At 39.3% G+C, this 20,457-nt stretch overlaps 1 protein-coding gene across 2 annotated transcripts in view; it reads right to left on the bottom strand.

The window, feature by feature from the left end:
- Positions 1–20,457, bottom strand: part of PIGK (phosphatidylinositol glycan anchor biosynthesis class K) — a 65,717-nt gene that overhangs the window by 16,196 nt on the left and 29,064 nt on the right. For both annotated transcript variants that reach the window (XM_071436482.1, XM_071436483.1), the window contains exon 10: positions 6,633–6,708. In XM_071436482.1, the coding sequence (XP_071292583.1) occupies positions 6,633–6,708 (76 nt within the window). The remainder of the gene's footprint in view (positions 1–6,632; positions 6,709–20,457) is intronic.

Here is a 20,457-nt window from a genome sequence, read left to right as displayed (position 1 = left end):
GGGGGCAGCATTTGAAAGAAAAATAATTCTCAGATAGTTATCTTTATTCTGTCTTGAAGACTAAGAAGAGATTCCATGTAATATTTCACCAACAAAGAGATAAACCAGCAGAACTTCCCCTGAGGCTGAGAAACAGTAAAATAATGGTCCTGGATAGGCAGAGAGTGATCACCCACAAGAGTCCTTTAATGGGAAGATGGAAGAGAAAAGACTGTTTTACTACATCTCTGCTTCCAAGAGGGAAGATCATGGTCTGATGAAAAACATAACAAAACAGAAGCAGCCCTGTCTTGTCAGAAAAAACAAATGATCAATAATTTATGCTAACTCCACATCATGGTATTCTGTGATTGGAAAAAACTGATGAGAAAAACAACAGCAGATTTTAAAAATTACATTGTATCTTTTTTACAAAAATACTTTATGTTGCACTCAGATATGCTGTATTTCAGGAATGTTATGAAGTTTCATGTGGCTAATGAACTATGTAATTTCTGAAGAAGAAGAGAGACAACTTAACTGTTTGTGTCAACTATTGGATTACATCTGTGTACCATTCCAGTCTCTGCAGTAGTTCACTAGATGAAAAAAGCCTGAAAAATCTCTGCTTTAATGATCTGCCAGTAAAAAGATCTGTACCATCTATAACCAAGTCAAGACTGAGTTTGGTGATTTCTTGCAGTGAGTCAGAGAAACGGGGGACTGTGCCATTCTTAATACATTACATGACTCATACACATAGCACAATTCTGCACCTCAACTTCTTGAACCAAACTTAGGATTAGAAGAAATCTTAGGGAGTGAACTTCAAAGCACCTATATGCACCAAGCAGCACAAGGTGTTGGCAGGAATACCTCTGCTGCTCTATGACATAATTGGTTCGGTTGGGAAAAGTGTGCAGTAATAGCTCTTTTTCTTCTGATCCTTTTGAGCACCAAGTTTTCTACTAGATAGCATTCAATTTAAAGAAAGCTCAAAAGATTTAAATAATCTCTAATTTACACAGCAGTAAGAGAAATTAAGTCTATATACTGTTTACAATTCAGGCAAAAAGCAAGTTCTTATGTGCTGGATGATATCCAGTCATGATTCCACTTGAGACCATTTCCATTATAATTATAAAATGTAGCCAAATCACCTCTAGGTTAAACAATTCACAAACATATGTTTAATACAGAAAAGAAATGGAAAAACCCCAAACATAGGAGACACATTGATTTCTAACTCCAATACATCCCAAGTGCTCTAGATGAAGAAAGGTTCAGCAGAAGGGGTACAGCACACCTGGGTTTAGCTCTGCACAGAATGCCTGAGCCCCAAAAACCACTTCAGGTGAGCTGGTGAGGAAGAGCACACAGCACATTTCCATGATGTGCATCAGAAACAGCTTTCCTCACCTGTAGTCTGGACCAGGCAGGTGAGAGCCCTGGCAGGACAGGCTGCTGTTCTACAGACACTCCCAAATGGCCACAAGAAGGGGCCATGGCAAGGGGACAACACTTGTCTTCAGCACGTTGCTCAGCACTGCAGTGGCAAAGCCTGACCAGGCAGGTGTCCTAGGGCAGGCTGACATGTTGCAAGGCTTTTTGGTGGGAAGCCAAGTGATGCATTTTGTTAAAATAAAACTGGACTCTGAAGTCAGTGTACTTTTTCATATTTGGTATGAAAAATCTATTTTCAATCATCCTGACAAAATCCATTTTTGACAAAGAAAAGCATCCCTGCCTGAGCAGACCTGTGTCTGTGCTAGCAGGTGCAGCAGAACCTGGACCTTTTGGTGAAAGGTTGTATTTTATCTCTGACATCATTCAGCTGAATACCATGACCAGAGTTCTAAAAAGCAAGATATGCTTCAAAGTTATTTTCAAACACAGCTGCATGAATGGATTTTCAAAGAATGTATAAATAGCTCTGTCTAAAACTTTGCACATCAAACCTGAGACATCTAAGTATACAAGTTGTTTTTGAACCTCTTAGCCTGTAAAGACACAGTAAAATGCAAGTATCACTTATCAAAGTACTTTAAAATTTTTAATAAATTAATATTCATAAACAAAACCTCCTGTCTGCATCAAAAATAAAAATAAAAATCTGGGTTACTGTTGTGCTATTAAACACCTTGCACACTTAGCCAAAGTTCTGAACACTAATGGCTTTATAAAACATTTTTAGGAACAAAGACTCCAGCATCAGGACAGAAGCAGACTGGGAGTGAGGGGAACTCCTGAACTGTATAAACTGCCAAAGAGCAGCTACAAGGCAATGGACAAGGAGCTCGTGTGATTCCTGAATTTTAAAGCTGTGTTTCAAGACTGTCTCGCCATGTGATGGGTTACTTTCCATATTGAACGTTTCACACAGATCGTAAACCACTTTAATGTTTGTGAAAATATTTTAAGTCTGAGAGCTAAAATTTGTTGTGTTGTGTTATAGATAATAAAAGGATATTTCAAAAAAATCTATACAACATAGTGTGTTCTGTTTTCTTAATACTGTTTCAACAATTTCTGGCAAATGCCGCTGAAGAAAACCTCTGTCAATTAAATCAGCATGAAACCAGAATAACAACAACAAATGCAATAAACTAACCACCCTCTACAACATAAGAATGAGGCCCTGAGAATCAACAAAAAATTGATCTTCAAAGCAAAAGGATTTTTTCCTGGGGGAAGGGTGGGGTGGGTAATGGCTGCAAACTTGTTACAGAAGCACAGAAATGATGGAAACAAAGGCCTTCCTGCAAGAATTACTGCAGAACTGCAACCCTGCAGCATCCTTTGATGGCCATCAGGCTGTACATTTTTAACTCCGGAGATCCCCCTCCCATCATCTTTCATAAATTTCCTGTTTAATTTCCCTATGGTGACTGGAGCCAACACCCTCAGAGCAGCTCCCCCTCTCTCCCCAAGGCTGGAGTGAGCCAAGCTCCCAGTGCTCCACCAGACCCTGGAACAGAGACACCTCCTCCAAGGGTCAGCACAGCTTCCCAGCAGCTCCTGCAATCACTGAAGGCATTTGCCACTGAGCCTTCTCATGGAGAGGCAACACAAAAGCACAGGGTAAAACTTCTACAAACCAAACTTACATCTCCAAAAGGAAACTCTATCTAATTTAATTGGATATTACATGTAACATTCCCCCCATGAAAAAAATACCTAAGGAACTCCTTATTTTTAAGTAAACCTGCAGCTGTAAACCTTGTCAGATTTCAAGTAAATTGTGCAATTTCCACTACAGGCTGCAAGTCACCTTCCTAAAATATCATCCTGGTTTAACAGCATGTTCATTTATCTGCTTAATGGTTTGAAATGGACTAAAATAAGTATGCAAGTTGACTGTGGTCTGAATTTGCTGTTTCATTTTGTTTTCAATTATAACACCATCAGGATATCTGGTGTTTATCTGCTGAAATGTGCCTTTCATCAATAAAACATTTTTCCATCAGTAAGACACCTATAACAATTTAAGTCTCTTCAATATCCTAAATCCTGATTAGGCCAAGTATGTTAACACACAGTGACATTCCAAGCACAAGCACTGGCACTGAAGTTAGGTACTTTTATTAAAATGATTTGCTGAACTGCAAGGCCAGCAATGAATATAATTTATGATAAATGGAAACAATCTTCTCAAATGCAGTTTGCCCTGTTCTTTCACCAGACCTGTTTTGACTAAAGACAAGTGCAGAATTAAAATAATCTTCTTTTTCTCCGCTTTTTAGTTTGGGTTTTGGTTTGGGGTTTTTTTGGCCTTATTCCAAGTAGCATAAACTTATTGTAAGTAGCAGTATTGTATGCATGGCTGTACAGAGGGAATCTCATTTAAAAGGCTGTCTCATGTGGGCATTACTCTGAAAGTTCTACTTTTACAAGTTTATATTAATGACTGCATTCCTTTACCAAGCACTAGAGGCTTTTTATTTCAGTTAAAAGCACAAGGAGTATTTTAGTAGTGTTCAGGAGAATAAGTTCATCCGATTTTAAAGCTGGATAGTAGTAGTGGCTATGTTGGCTTAAAAGTATAATTAAAATGTACTTTATACATAATACTAATTTAGAATATCTGTCCACCACTGTGAAATTTTAATGTATATTTATGCTATAAGTACACAGCACTGATGCTGTTATGTATGTCTAGAGTATGAATGTATCCATGTGGATACAGCATCATAAAACACCACAAATACTATTCACTGTTGTTACTCTTGTCACTTTTTGGTTTCTTATAATTTCCTTCTTTATTCTTAGAGCAAAAAAATCCTTTTTCATATAAACAAGGCCCCTGCACAACTTGTCCCAGTTGTGCCAGGTCCCTCAGAAGTGTACAAGGGGTTCTCAGCAGAGCTAATTCAGCACGATGCTGGTGCAGTGATGCTCAGCTGGCGGCAGCTCAGCCAGGGCATCAGCCTCACACACACCAGGGCAGGGTGCAAACTCCTGTCCCCACAGCTGAACAATGCTCCTTTATCTGCCTTCTCTGCATCCAAGACATTCTCAGTTCTGCTGGGTCTGTTCTGCTGCCTTGTGCAGACCCCAGCTCTGTACTACTGGCAAGTTCAGCAAACAGACAAGAGCACATGAACACAGCTTTTTGCCTTTGCACAGCACAACACTCCATTGCAGTGTAACACACAGTGGCCAAATGAACACTCTGTGGTTATTACCCACCTAATGCTGTAAAAATATTGCTATGACATTTGGTCTGCTCGACCATTTTAAAGGTTAATTCTGTTTCCTATTTGAGCTTTTCCTCTAGGTGAGCCATTCCATGCACTTTCTATTTACTGATTCCAAACAACCCCCAAACTGTTTCATTGCTCACTCTCACTGTTAAGAACATATTGACTGGCTGCCTGCTCTGCTGTTTAATTCATTTATGCTGAGAGTCAGGCATGAAGACAGAATTTTAAATGTGACATTTGCAGGCTGTTGGGTCATTTGAAGCTCTGACAACACCAGGGAGTTCCTGACATACAAACTGGTCCTGATTTCCAATCTTCCATGTTCTGAACACATCAGAAATTCTTCCTGAAGGCGCAGATTTCAGCCAGAAGTTTTAAAATCCCTTGTGCTTACAAGTTGCAGGAAAGGCTTGTACACTTAAGGGTTTTAAAATAAAGCTTATGTTTTCTTTAAGGTAAAACCAGCACTGCCTGCAGCATGAACTCAATGCTTTAAAACACTTATTGACAAAGGTATTTGGGAAGATCTATGATAATAATTAATACACAAAAAGTTGTTTACAAAATTCTATTAAGGGACTTAGTGGACTTTTATTTGATCCTGTTGATCTTGAAATGTTTAGAAACAGCTGAGTCTGAAACCACAGCTTTATCTAACATTGCCTCTCTGGCTTAGTGCTACTCTGACCACTAACAAGTCCCAGTTTTCAATCTGGAAATTTTCCTTATCTCAAGGCAGTGAATGAGCTGCACCATTTTGTCTCCCAACATGAACTGTCATCCTCTTCCCCACATTTCGGGTCAATTTTTCAGAGCATACTTGATTACCTGGAAGATTCCATACAGCCAAGATACCATTAGGAAAACAGTAATGTGATCTGTTTAGCCCTGACTTAAGAAAACTGTAATTACTTATCCCTGAAGCAGGACTCACATCTATAATTTTATAGTTTTATAAGTTTAACAACTATTTATTTTATTTTGAAAAAATTCAAAATTACTGCAACAGAATAGGTCATTTCGCCTTCCTTTAAGGCATCCCCAAGATGAGGAATGCTAAGTCTCCCCAGTCATGTCTGACACAAGTTTTATGTGTGCTGTTTGGCCATAAGCTTTTCCACACAACAGGCAGAGCCCTCTGAGGCTGACAGCAAAGAATGAGGAGACACCTGAATGCAGACTGGGTACCTGATCTACCCATCAGGATGGATGAAAAACCAGGCCTTGTACTCTGAGGAAAGAGCAAGAAGGGAATATAGAATCTTCTGCACAGAAAAGATCTCTTCTTCCTCCTTGCCATGAACTGGGGGAGACACGTTACAAGAAAAACTTTAATTCCAGCTTGTATGTCCACATCATCCCTCATTTGTTTACTTAAATCAATAGCACAGTACTGCATTTAAATAAAGACAATGTTAGAAGGCATAAGCTAGGAAAAATAGAAACCTTTTAATTGTGCAAAACAAAAAGCAAACAAAAAAACCCTGTTTGAAGCAGAAAGTATGATGATACTGCTATAGTTAGAAATAAAATGGTGCTAATTCAGAATTGTATTAGGAGGAAAGATTGCTTTCCCTTCTCAACTCATCATGACAATTATTCCATGATAATGACTCCATACTTTGGCTGCTTTTCCAGGAAGGGAAGTACAATTTAGGTCAAGATGCAAATTTGGAGAAATTAATGGATTTTTTTTCTTTTCTATCAGCAGACACACAACAACTCTAACAAGTAGTTCTGAAGTGTTAACCATGTCATACAGCAAGCATCTTTTCGTTGCCATGTTCAGAATGAGACTTTTATAATTTAATAGTTGTCATCTGAACAAGAGTATCTTGTTTATACATACTTCCAGCATGAGGACATTAATTCTGTGTGACCTAGAAAAGCAGTTTAAGTATTACAGATGTTCTTTATTTTCAAAGGAATTTTTAAAATAGAAAGACTTACCTGATGTATTATCTGAGCTACAGGAAGTTGTTCAGCATATTTTAGTGGCTCTGTTGCCAACTCCTCCTCTGGAAACCTAGGAAGAAAGAAAGTTCATGTGTGTCAAAGTTAGTACAATGTTTACCAAATTAAATTAATGAAATTAAGTGTTTCAGGATACTGTTTTGCTTAAGGATGAAGAAAAGTGTATTTTGTGACAATAATGGAATGTATTTCTTATGAAGTTGAGTCAAAGAACAAATTTATAGTAAACAGAAATGTTCATAACATTGTGCATTTTTTTCCCTGACATAAAGCACAAATTTAGCAGCAGAAACCTAAGAAAACCTTTAAATTTCGTTTTAGGTGAACAAGGACTGGTGAAAGCTGGATTGAAATCCCCATGGAAAAAAAGGCTTATGCATTTACAGAGCAGATTCAGCACTGTTAACAATACAAGCTTCTTCACTCAATCCTACCAACATAATTCAAATACGACCATCTCAAAAGGCAGGAGGGATTATTCACCATTTCCCATTTTTGCTGCAAGTGCACAGCAGTGTTTAGATGTGGTAGAAGTTGAACACCACAAATATTCATGCATTTGCCAGTACAGTAGTGTGTAGTCCTGGTTATCAAAAAGCCAAGAAGCTAGTGTGGGAAAAAAAAAAGTAGAGTGAATATTTCACAAAGAAAATACATCATAACCCTTTAAATTTTGAATAAACTGTGGTTGCAGCTGAAAAATTGGAATCCATAAGCAGTGTCTTAAAAGAATATTTACATGATAGTAGATTAATATGAAAGCATGTTTTAAACCCTTCAACCATGCTGCTTTCATCTACTGGAGCTCCACAGCATGTGCTACACTTTCAAAGCATCACTCAAGTTTTTCATCAGCCATTCCTCTATTTTTCTGAAGAGTTTTGAATATAGGAATTTGAGCACTTTGACAAGAAGTGAAGGGGAAAAAAGATCCTGACAAAAACAAGGCCCTTCTCTAAACTGATGTAGAATTATTTTCAGACAAAAACTGTGGCCAAGACATTATTTTTCAGGCTCAAACCTTATACTTATTCTAGTGAAAAAGGATCCAGAACTGCTGGGTTAATTGACCTGCAGACCAGCTGCCAGGTAAGAGTCAGAAACTCCAGGCTTAGTGTCTGCACTGGGAGTCAACAGGCTGTGGAAAAAGAGAGGACAAAGTGCACATCTCTCCCCTTTCCCACTACTGAATTTCTGCTGTGGTTTGAAAGGCTTTAAGCTCAAATAAGAGTCTGAATATCCAGAAATTAGTAATGAACAGAGTATGAAAGTCTTACTGTATAAGAAATTTAAAAGCAGAGAACAAAAGAAACACAGCAATATTTCAAAGATCATAGTGACAGCCTGCCCAGAACCGTTTAATGTGCTTAAGACAAATTAAATAAGCAGGCTCTGAACTGCTGAAGCTGGTCTTCAGATAGAGCTCATTTACTGACATGGTTTTTAGAGTTTTGGGATTACTATGACAATGATGAATTCATACTTTTAACAGTAAATACACTGCTGTTGTAGTCAGTGCAACCATCAGAGCTTAGAGGGGCCTCAGCAACTCCACCACAGAGTGCAGAAGGAATCTTTCCACTCAATTCCTCCCTACTTTCTGTCATTGGTCCTGATTGGCAAACACAGTCAGTGTGAATTGGAGATCACTTCTGTTCTGCTGGGAGCCTGTCAGCTGACACCACACCTTGATTTATGGATAGCAGCTACCTAAGCCCATTTTTTAGTCATAGTTCTAGATATGAAACAACTGTACACACAACACAATATTCATCAATATCTTGAATACTTATCTCTACAGTTTTTACAGGGACACTGCAAATCTGGAGAAATAAAAAAAAAAAAAGTTTCTCAATTCCCAAAATTAAACACCTGAAGCTGAAAGTAACAGCTAAAATTACTATAAATTAATTTTAGCAGAAATAATAAAAAAAAAAGAGCTTGTCTGTCTGTTGTGTCAAGGACCTTGTAAATTCGGCAGTTTTTCTTTGTAGATGAAATCAGCATTCCCTTGCATTGTCAAACACACTCCTTGCCAACTGCAAGAAAAAAAGACTTTCCTCCAAATTAAAAAGGATTAAAAAAATAAAGAAAAACTATCAAGATAATTTTAAGCCTTAGGAAGCTTAACTAAAAAAAAAGAGGAAGGGGAGAGTAGTATAAACATGCATTTTGAAGTAATTAGATTTAAATTGAAATTACGCTGATAGGAGCCTTTCAACATCAAAAAAGACATTTTACTTTTTTTTCTAATTTACTTTACCTTTAAAAAAACAAGTCACTTGAACTACACTATATTTTATACATAAATGAATTATAAAATATAGATTAGGTAGGTGGACATTCTATTGTATTTGAATAAACATCTACATTTATATACCCACACTCTAAAATGTTTACCCATACACACACAGGTGTTTTGGAAGAGAAGTTTCAGAAATGTTTTCTCAAATTCTTTGCTGTAATGCCATGGACGTTTTGTATATGTGTTTAGTGATGTACTAACTGTCAAGTCTACAAAAGACTTTTGATTCTTCTCTCCTGCAGATAAGCCTAAAATCCCCTGCAAGTGGAACAAAGGGTGTGTTTTAACCAGTCATTTCTGTAAGAACAGAGACAGCTCAGGGCCAGTAAGATCAAACCCCATGATACAGCTCACAAATGGCTGAATTCTCTCCCCCAAAGCAGGGGCTGCATCCCCAGCTGGCTGCTCCAGGCAGGTGCTGAGCCTTGAACCACTCAAAGCCATTCTGCAGCTGGGGTGAGCCACACTGGTGCCGGGGCCACAGGACGGTGACACTGAGGTGGCTGCAGGACAGGATGCCAGCCTGGCTCACAAGCACAGCTGCAGCCTCACCTGTCTTTGAGGAGGTCAGCTCGGTTACCTTGGTCACTTTTGCCATGGATCAAAGAAAGCCCATCAGGGCAGTCTGTAGCCAAGACAAAGAAACCTGCTGCAAAACGGCTCCTCCATTTCAGCCCTAGGAATAGCAGCCCACCAGCACTCCTAGACTGGCAGAATATCCTGCAAAAGGCAGTCCTCACCAGGAAAGCATAAGGGATAGAAAGGCCTAGAGGGAAGAAACAGGTCAGCACAGAAGAGGTGTTCTACTTCCTCCTCTTCTGCAGGGTGAAGGAGGAGAACGCGTCAGGATAAAGATCATCTCCAATACAGTTCTTCTGACCTTGTCTCTCCCTTTCACAAAGGGACACAAGCAAATTGGTTACTCCCTCCAGAGATAATTTCCAGATGCCTGGGGATGCATTCCCTTTTGCTCAGAACTAGTTATATCAGGAAAAAAAATCCAAATACAAAAACCATCTCAGCTGATGGAATTTGTGCTCAAATCACATGTGGCAATTTGAGGCTGTAATTTCACTAAATTAGTTGGCCTCACTGTGTTTAGTTCATTCATATTTGACACTTAAACCTTTATAAAATTAAGGACTAATTTCTTGTAATACAGTTTTCTTTGTATGTTTAATTTCTTTCAAAACAATTATATTACAGAAACAAAGGTAGTTTTTCATGAATTAATTTTCCAGTAAGAAACAGTCCTTTCTGTCTCAATTGAGCATGACAGCAGAGTGCTGCCAACAGTGGCAAAGCAAGCTAACACAGTGGCATATCAGCATATACAGCATCATGCCTGACAGCTGGTAATGCAAAGCATAAGGAGATCTTGATTTTCAGGGAGAAAAGTAGAAAGAATTGTAAAATCAGAAGAGAAGTGGGAAGCAGTAAGAGATAGCAGAAGAGGAGGATCTTGAAAAATTCAATTTAAAAGCTATTTTTATACTGCCACTGCAACTGCTCTTAGATGAAGGAAAGTGAGCATGAAACAGAAACTGTGGAAAGTGAATCTAAATCCAGTAAAACGTGTCAAGATGTTTGGTGAAATATCTTATTTGCTATTTATATTTGTAAGCTAGCTCTGAAGGGAGACAGTCAACATGTGCTAAAGAAAAATAAATTCCGAGCATGAGGAGGCGGCACATTCTCCCACAAGTGCAAACCAGCCCATGGTCTTCTACACAGAATAGCTGCAGTGGCTTTAGGGCAGAGATGTATTTTATCTTCTGCAAATACTACAAAAATACAGGGGGGAAAAAAGCACAGCATGTGATCACTAACTGGTTTGCTCATGGCAGAAATGGGCTATTAAGACATTTAAGGGACAGAAAAGTCTAGGTAACAAAACCTGGCTCTCTGGGTTAATATAAACATTCACTAACATAACCGGCAGCAGGACTAAGGCTAGTATTTCTTCCTTCTTATATGTTCCCTAGACTTGATGGCTCAGAAAGGTCACAGAATTTCACACCTATGACCCATGTACAGATAATACTGCATCTCTTTTGAAATTCCTGTTCTTTGATGGTAAGTCCTAATAAGGAATCAACTCTTTTGAAGCTATCCAAACTGGAAGTCAGAGTGTGACCAGGGTACAAAGGGCTATCAGAGACAAAAATGCATGAGAAGAAGGGGTTTTGGGATCACCATCTTTCTTTTCTGCAGACACAATTTGTACTACTGGAGTGCTGCCTGGCTTGTTTGAGACATGACTTCTGAATACTGTGAATGAAAATGCTGGAATGGGCTGTGGCCCTTGTAGAAGCAGCTCTGAGCAGAAACATTGCAACTGCCTGGACAGTCAGCATGAGCCCAAGGGATGCAAATGATACAGCAGTGCCTAAACCTGATACCCAAGACTAAAAGGCTGAAATTATTAATCTAAACCTGTGTATAGCACTGATAGCTTTATTGACTGTAAATACAGGAACACGCTTGCATCTGACAATAAAAAGAAAACAAAATACCAGAGCTTTATGCACCACATCAGAAAAAGTTATTAGCTTTCCTATTAAAGAGAGGCTGAAATGGGCTATGTCGGGTTTGAGTGAATAGTTTTTAAAATTGGCCATTGAGAAATTTATCTACCATATCCATAGTACAGAAGATTAAGAATTAGACCTTGGATTGATGCCAGGTACTTGATCTATCTGTTAAATCCTAACTTCATACATATTTAAGAATTGGGTATGTTTAAACAACAGAAGAACTAAGATACATGGAAAACACCAGTGCTTGAAAAGGTGAGATCATGCTTAACTCTGCTCTTCTCTCAAGAGTGTGCTCATCAATGCATTTCTCATCTTTATAAGAAAATGCCAGATTTGTCTACATGAATGTTTACCCCATGGATAGTCACAAAGAAGAGAAGCAAATACGTGAGACCATCATCATTCCAGGGAACTTCCTCACAGCATCTCCTTCCTGGCACAGTTTTTTAGTTAAAGGGTCAAAACTCGGTGTACATTTTGTTGCTGCAACCTTTGCTCAGGTCAGTATGGATGCCTCCCTCTAAAGACCTAAAATGCAAACAAGTTCCTTCACCACCCTAGTCCTGGGCTTTGGAAAGCTGGGCAGCTGGAGGCTGGCCTTGGGGGACCTTGCAGGGCTGTCTCACAACAGTAACACTCATCTGTGCCCTTCACTGCTGTGCAGTCTGAGCACCTTTGGATGGGAAAACCACTGCTGCACATCCAAAGACGAGGAGAGGAGGGAGCTGTGGTGGAAATGTACAGGCATTTCACAGGCACAGCCAAGATTCTCTTCCACAAATGCTGTGGCTTCCACTCAGTAATGTTTGCAGATGGCAGACTATCAAAGACAGCTTCAAAGGAAGATTGCACAAAAATGAACAATAGAATATAAAGATAAAGGAAAAAATAAATTGACTGGGAAAATATCTTTGATGTGATGAAAAATTAAATCAGTGTTAGACAAAATCAGTTTTGTAATTTTTTGAAGAAGGATGCTACTGACTTGCATTGTGAAGTAAAATTAACCACTTCAGCTTGTTGGCCTTTACAGACAGCTATTCCTGTGGAATAAAGTAGCAAAACATCTTGCAGTTTAGAAATGCAAAATACTTTCTATAATCTGCTAATTTCTTTTCAAATAAATGTGAAAGATGTTGACCCAAACTAGTCGCACATACTCATTTCTGGAGTTTAAAAAATATCTGAAGTCTGTGAATGCACAGCACTTTCTCTTGGACCTGATCACAAAAAGGTCTGCTGGTGTTCCCAGAGTCTGCCAGACATGAGTTCATAAACTGATTAAAAATTGACTGCAACAAATGTTTCCTCTGTCTTTTTGTGATCCACACAATTTCCTATGTGAAGAATTTCGGGTGATTAACCTTTGCCAAGCCACATATTCTTAGCCATATTAAGATCCTAAAAAGAGGCAATAGAAATCTATAGTGTGTTTTAACACAGGCTGACCAGTATTGTCTCTCTCCTCTTTTCTAGCCAATGACTTTTGCCAAAAAATGTTGCTGAAGGGATTCTCTGTTCTCCCTGCTCCCATTTTTATTCTGAGGCAAGACTGAGGGAAGGAATTAAAAAGAATATTAGCTTAAGTAAGCAGAACTGACTTTCCTGCTACTGGAAACCACATGACCTATAGGGCTTCATTTTGTTATCTCAACTATTCCACATTTTAGGTAAATTAGAAAATCTCTTTTGAATTAATTTAAAACTTCCACACGATGATGCTGCTGAAGCACAAAATGCTAATCAAAAGTTGGAGATAAAAAGACTCACTAAGTCTCTCCTCTATCACTGAAAATCACCATTTGATTCCACAGCTAAAAGTAGGTGCTCATGGCTTAATGCTAATTCATTCTCACAACATGCAGGTTTTGTGGGGAAAAAAAAGAATACAAGCGTCAAATTTCCCAGTCTTGGGCCATGTTCATAAAGACAAGTCCAGCAATATCAGAGGAGCTTCTACTGATGCTTCAAATCAGTCAAAACAGAACACTGCCCACCTCACTGAGCAAATGTTTGACCCAGTTTGAAGTATGTGTTGTCCTTAAGAACCAGGGCTGCAAATTTGCCCCTTGAATCCATTCCCTCCTAACTGCATGGGAAACATTTCCAAGAGTGGTTAAAAACCACCCAGGTTATTAATTATCGCTCTCTGTCTGGAAACCTATGACTGAATTTCACAGTAGTCTCAAAGAACAAAGTCCAAATCCTCCCATGCCACCACATCACACATCCAGTTTAAATACTGTTACCAGCACATGCTGGAATTATACTTTCAGCTGGATGAAGCACACTTGTTCATTTTTCACAACTGAAAGTTTATCCACAGTGCCCGATCTTTATGTAGACCAATTCAACACCAGCTGCCAGTGCACTGCAAGTCAGGAAAATCAGTAGGAAGATGTTTTTAAATCAAAGAATTAACCTGGGAATGTGCCAGGATAGCAGTTCCATTATTTAGTGGCCCCAATTAGTCTTTACAGCAAAGTTGATTTTGTGTTTAATACTACTACTCCTTCCTGCACATACTCAAACTAAACAATGTATCTGTACTGGTTTGTATTGTTACACTTTTCAACAATCACCTCCTAAAAACCCCATAATACACATATTTTAAGTCCCAATATTTCTACACCCACAGTATATATTTCTATTTTTCAGTTCAAGAGTCACATAATGTACAATCCAGCTATAATTTCTCATGAGACTGCCTAGTTCAGTACACAAATCTGTCAAAGTAGCATTGTTCTCTGCCTCTTCTCTGCCCAAAACCATCCTCAGACCTTTTACCTTACCCCCTTCATTTCATGCTTCCCATTTTGCTTTTTTGACCCTTTACTCCAGTCCATCAAGGGAAGTAACCACACAGAATTACAGAAGTCTTGTTTCTAAGGTACTTTCAGAGACCGTCCAGTTCAGCCTCCCAACACAAGGTCAGGTCAGCCACAGCTTTGCCCACCTGGATCTTCACAACCTCCACAACCTCTCTGTGCTAACTCACCCTTTGCAAACATTTCTCCTCATGCACAACCTGAACCTCCCAAGCCACAACCTACAGCCAATGCCTCTTGCTACACAAGAAGAGTTTACCTTAACCACCTCTGTGACTGCATTCCAAACAGCTGCAGCCTGCTATTACATTTCTGCCTTTAAAGGGCAAGCAAGCCCAAATCACTCAACCAGCTCTCTCACAGCATGTGTGCCCTCAGCCCTGACCATCTTGGCAACCTCTCTCAAAATCTTTATTGAAGGGGAAGGTTAAATGCCAAACACAGTTTCAGGTAGGGCTTCAGCAGTACCAAAGAGAAATGATAACAGTACTGCTCAATCTGCTGATCAGACTCCTCCTCGTGGAGCTCAGAAGGCAGCTTGTCCTTTTATTGATGGTGATGGCACTGGTGCCCATCAGCACCTCCAGGTCCTTCACAGCAGGGCTGCTGATCCTCCTGGCAGATCCCAGCCCCTGTGGACAAGACATTACAAGGGAAGGCACCAACTGTCTGTCTGCAAGTGTATAAAGGAGCATACACTGGTACCAGTCATAGAGCCAGATTTTCTTGAAACATGCTATACCCTAGGTGCTCAGGAAATTAATCATAAAAATTACAGTTCTGGGCTTTTGAGAAATGGTTTACTCTGCAATCATGTCTCTCCTGAATACTAGATGTTGCTTTTGATCTTTTTTGCTACAATATGATCAGTAACACATTTCCATAATGCAGACAACCAAGATACACCAAGAGTTGCAGAACATTATACTACAAAATTTAATCAACTGTTTTTCACCAGTGCTGTTCTTCTCTGTAGCCAACTCTAAGGGTTCTAAGAGTGGCCACAGCAGACAGAATTGAGTAGCACTCCAGTCAGCCAGCAACAAATGCTTTATTCTCCTGTCAATGCATGTACCTATGTAACAATATATTGCTAACCACTTTAGAAGGGCTTTGCTTCATAGAAAGCTGCATAGAATGTATGTAACTCTTAAGCTTTTTATCAGTCTTTTTATCATCTCTGGGACCATGATTTTCTTTTATTTATAGATGACTTGTGCCCTACTTTTGTCTGCATTCTGGTTTGTTTGTTCTTGTTAATGGCAGATGAAACCTCCAGTTCAAATACAAACACTTAGACATTATATTCTCTGAGGCCAAGGTACTGCAGGTTACTGAATCTGCTGATGTTGAACAAAGAATCTATTAATGTTTGATTCCTTAAAGCAGCCATCCTTTCTCTTCATATTAGTACTTTATGGTCTGCCTTTCTGTCCTCACTTATTTCACAGTATTAGAACCGAAAAGGACTTGTCTCCTGTCCACCACAGACTGCTGTATACTAACCAGAGAGTTCTATATGAAGTTCAGTACTTTACAAACCTTATAGCCTTTGAGCCCATACAATTTAAGTAGTCTCAGGAACAAAAGCAGAAGCAGCAAATCATACTTATCCTGGCACATGGCATGCCACCTGCCAGCCTCCCAAACAGGCACACAAACTTGGGAACTCCCCTGCCCATCCAGGCAAGCCACTAGGTCTGAGCCTGAGGGACAGAAAGAGGGACTTTATGCCCTTGTGTTCAATTCAGTGCTGTACTAATTCCAGTATCTGTCAGCTATACCTACACAAGACACTTATCTGCATTTGCAAGTTATTCCTAGCTGCAAAGCCAAGCCATAGGCTGGAGAAGCCAAACTCCCAATATTCACAGGTGGTTTCTAATCCAAATAGGTGACACAAAATCTGGCATCTCAGACACCTGCCAAGTCCAGATTTGTGATTACCTCACCCCCTCTTGCTGGGAAGGGACAGATGCAGTAGCTCAGAGCGTGCCACAGGCTATCAGCACCCTTTCTCTCTGCAGTCTCCCAGGGACAAGAAGAGAGTTCCTGCTAGAGCAGGAACACAAACAGCTCTGAGGGCTACAGGCATGTCCCTCCCATTTCTTTCTTCTCAGTTACCTTAAATTCTCTGTGCAGATTTATTTGTCTTACTGCAAGAGTAAAGAGATAAAACCATTTTAGTAGGGAATATTTATTTACAAAGTTTGCTTTTATTTACATATCAATTCTGCAGCATGGTAAATGCCAAGCAATGTTTAAGCAATCATCAAAGACCTTCTTTATAATGCAATAAAGCAAAAGCTACTTCTATGAAATGTAAGTTCCTAAAAATTAATTAGCACATTTTTCAACAACACCTATATGGGTTGGACCCAACTGACAGTAAAAATATGTTAGTAGAACTATTACACTAAAAAAAATATCTAATGAAGACTAGTATTGAATAGTTATTTTTGAAAATGGGACTTAAACTTTTAAAATTAAACCTTCAGTATTCATTCATGCCCAAACTTAAGCAGACCATGACTTTCTAAGACTGCTTTACAACAGTGGAGTACATACAACAAACGGGTTCACCTGGCTTTATTTTCAAAAATAAACCAGAAAAAAATAGCAAATTCACTCTCTTTTGTCAGAGGATTATTCCATGTTGTTTCTTTTTAAACAAATGCAAGGGTTTACACAAAAATGATTTATAACTTCAACTAAGATTGGAGGCCTAGTATTTTTAACCTAATCTCAGTCTTTATCTCGCTCTTATGGTCTGTTCTTCCATTATTTAAAAGTCATTTTCTGCAAACATTTATAATCTACAGAACATTGCATCAGTAAATCTGAATGTTAAATGTATATTATCAGTAGATACCAGCACCAAGAGGCTGTGTAAAGCAGAAAAGATCACAATGCCAATCTGTCACTCAGTTTTTAGAATTTCAGCCTCTCAGTGCATCTTATGTTATGTAGAAGAACAAACTCTCCAGTGCTTTTGCAAGGTCTTTCACAATCCCAAATATATATATATATATGTGTGTGTGTGTGTGTGTGTGTGTGTGTGTGTATGTGTGTGTGTATGTGTGTGTGTTGCTGTGTGTGTAGACATGTATGCATAAAAGGGAATGTTGAAACTAAAGGAAAATTAAAAGTTCATTTAGCAGAGATAATGAAGCCAGATTTCTCTTCTGACACCTTCAGATGGAATAAATAGCAGTTAGAGAAACAATGGAACAACTCCAATTACACAGTAATATGCTTAAGAAAAAAACCTCCAAATTAAGAGAAGCACAAAGCAGGCCAGAGCCAAAAGATTTCATTCTAAAGAATTTTACATGCTACATCATCAAATATATGAAATCTGGTAAAGAGTTTACATTCTGTCTTGCACCTTTTAACTTCATGTTTTACGTGTTTCATGGAAAACAAACTTCCTTTTTAAATCACCCATTTTCTCTCATATTTTCATGAATGTTCAATGGACCTGTCACCAAAACGGTTAGAGTGCTCTGAATGAGACCACCATGGTGTAAGGTGGGCATATGCAGATATTCATGGCTCAGCTACAGTGGATCCTCACTCATAAGTGGCACTCCCACACGCTACTCCAATATAAGTAACCAAACCCATTGGCACTGGATTTTTGCACAGCAGGAATATCAAAGTATTTTAAGAGACATACCACGAGGCCCTTCTGCTTGCATCACCATATAGTTCAACTCTAGGTTAGGAGTTAGTAAAAGCCAAAAGTGCATGATGGCAATTGAGTACGCTGGTCCTCTGCCCAAGGAAACTAAGGAAAAAGATTTTCTTTCGGCATTTTAAGACTGGTATCTCTGTTGCTATTTTTCTATGTGTACTCTGTAGAGGCTATACAGTGCAACAGAATCTTACTGCAAAATTCAGAGTATGTGTTGACTGTTTGTGGTTGGTGCATATATTCTTTAGGGCTGCCAGGCAGCTGAGATTTCATGGACATGAGCTTTTTCTACTTTAATGTCTTATTTCCTAGAAAAAGAAACCCAGCAAAAGACCCCACAAAAACCCCATATCAAAACACCAACCTCAAACCCCGCATTTGTCAACACTGGGATGAATGTGGCAAACACACCCATCCCAGCTGATGAATACCTAAGTCACTCTGAAATGAAAAATTTCCATTTCAGTAAATACACTGCACAGTAATACACTGAACTTTCTCTAGAGAGCTGCTCAGTGCCTGCAGCTCTGTCTCATCCCAGAGTCCTGCCCTGCAAGGTGATGATGCAGTACTGAGGTGCGCTGTGCTCCCAGAGTGGCTGCGGGCTGGCGCACGGACACCAGGGCAGGTGGCAGCAGCAAAGGGACAGCTCTGTCGGGCTGGCTGAGCAGGAACAGCACTGAGTGCCTGCAGCACCTGCAGCACTCCCTGACTGCAGCACTCCCTGGCCTGCCCTTCGGCACCGCTGCCTTCCCACGAGAGCTGCAGCCTGCAGTCTACAGGGAAGCCGTTCTGTGCTAAAACATGATCACTGATAAGAACATGAGAGCGCTGATGGCTCTCCACAGGTAGAAATTCCTGGGGTCTTCCACTTATCTCAAGAATGTGAGGTTTCTTGTTATTCAAAAACTTTTGCTACTGATCTTATGGCTATAAAAGTATGTTGACCATGTATACACCATTGCATCCTCAGTAAAACCACCAGGTATTTTCAGTGGAGAGTGGAGGATACTGAAAGGTTATATAGACTGAATTTAAGACAATGGCATAGCCAAGCACAAAATGAACTGATAAGGTTATATTATAGTCACCTCAGGAGTACAATGAAGGTCTGGAATTTCGTTTTGTGGTTTTCTGTTTGTTTATTTCTAAATAAAACATAATAGAACTACTGATCTCTTTGATACGCACATTAACCCTTACAGACTAACCACATACATGATATGCCAAAATTATTTTCTACTGGAACCTTATTCACTCCACTGTAAATTGACAGTACCTTACTGCAACTTACTGTTTGAAATCTTTTCTTTGAACAAACAAATAGTTTTGCCTGTATGTACACAGTAGAGCTATAAAGGTAAGCAAACCCAAAGGGAAACATAGGATAAACTGCAACAAGAGATATCCTGAGTGGGAATACTTGAAGTAGATGCCAAGCTTGGAAATGCCTCAGTCAGCCCATAGGAAGGCTGTTATGTGGAAAAGACCAGGATAAGACAGCATTAAATATTAAATTTTAATAACTATTGTACAAAACCACAAATGAAAAAAACCCAAGTAAACAATCAAATAATGTATTTTAGGTTGGTGAAAGACACCGTTTCCCCAAGTTTATTCATCTGGAGAGAAGTATTTTGCAAGGTGGTTTATTTACTTGCACCACCTAGTGGGGTTTAGTTTCATATACCAAAATAGTCAGAGGTCAGTCAGTTGTGTTCCTACCTCATGATGTTAGTGACAGACTGCATTTTCTCACAATATAATGTTTCAAGCCTGCACAACCCACTACACTGCTAAGTTTCCACATGTCTATAAAAACACAGCACAACAAATGCAAGACAATAATATCTATTTTCCTTGTATTAAGTTCTGCAGGAACTTAACAGAGCTGTCACAGAAAGCTGTTTCATAAAGTGGTGTTTATGAGTTTCAAATTCAAAGTACATGTCAACAGTACCTAGTCACAGCATACCATACATTAACTCCAGAGTCTGAACACATTGTTAGGTGGTAACAAGGCCACACACTGAGATTTGGAAGATTTCTGCAGGACTTTTGAATCAAACCCCTGGGAGAGGCAGGCACACAGTGCAAAGGGTCCTGCCTGCAGGAATGGGGGTTATCAGACAGCAGCAACCACTGGTGACATAGCCCAGCTGCAGCAGAGTGAGCGCCTCCACTGCCTCTGTCCTGGCTCCAGGGTGTTCCACCACAGTTTGTGCTCATTACCTTGCTGCTTTATAATCCTCTACCCCAGCACAAAACTACTACATGAAGTCCAGCCACACTGGAAAAATTTATAAGGTCAAACCCCAACCCAATAATAGACAAGAATTAATTAAATATGCCATGTAAGGCTTGTATTGAAACACTAAAATTATCTTGTCCAGAATGCTTCCTTTTCCTGGTAATTCCTAGGGAAGAACTC

Source organism: Agelaius tricolor, unplaced genomic scaffold (genome assembly GCF_023055355.1).
Source record: "Agelaius tricolor isolate 1412-34295 unplaced genomic scaffold, bAgeTri1.0.p SCAF_11, whole genome shotgun sequence".
Classification (NCBI taxonomy): Eukaryota; Metazoa; Chordata; class Aves; order Passeriformes; family Icteridae; genus Agelaius; species Agelaius tricolor.
The sequence above is the reverse complement of the archived record's forward strand: the minus strand, read 5'-3'. Positions and strand labels throughout refer to the sequence as shown.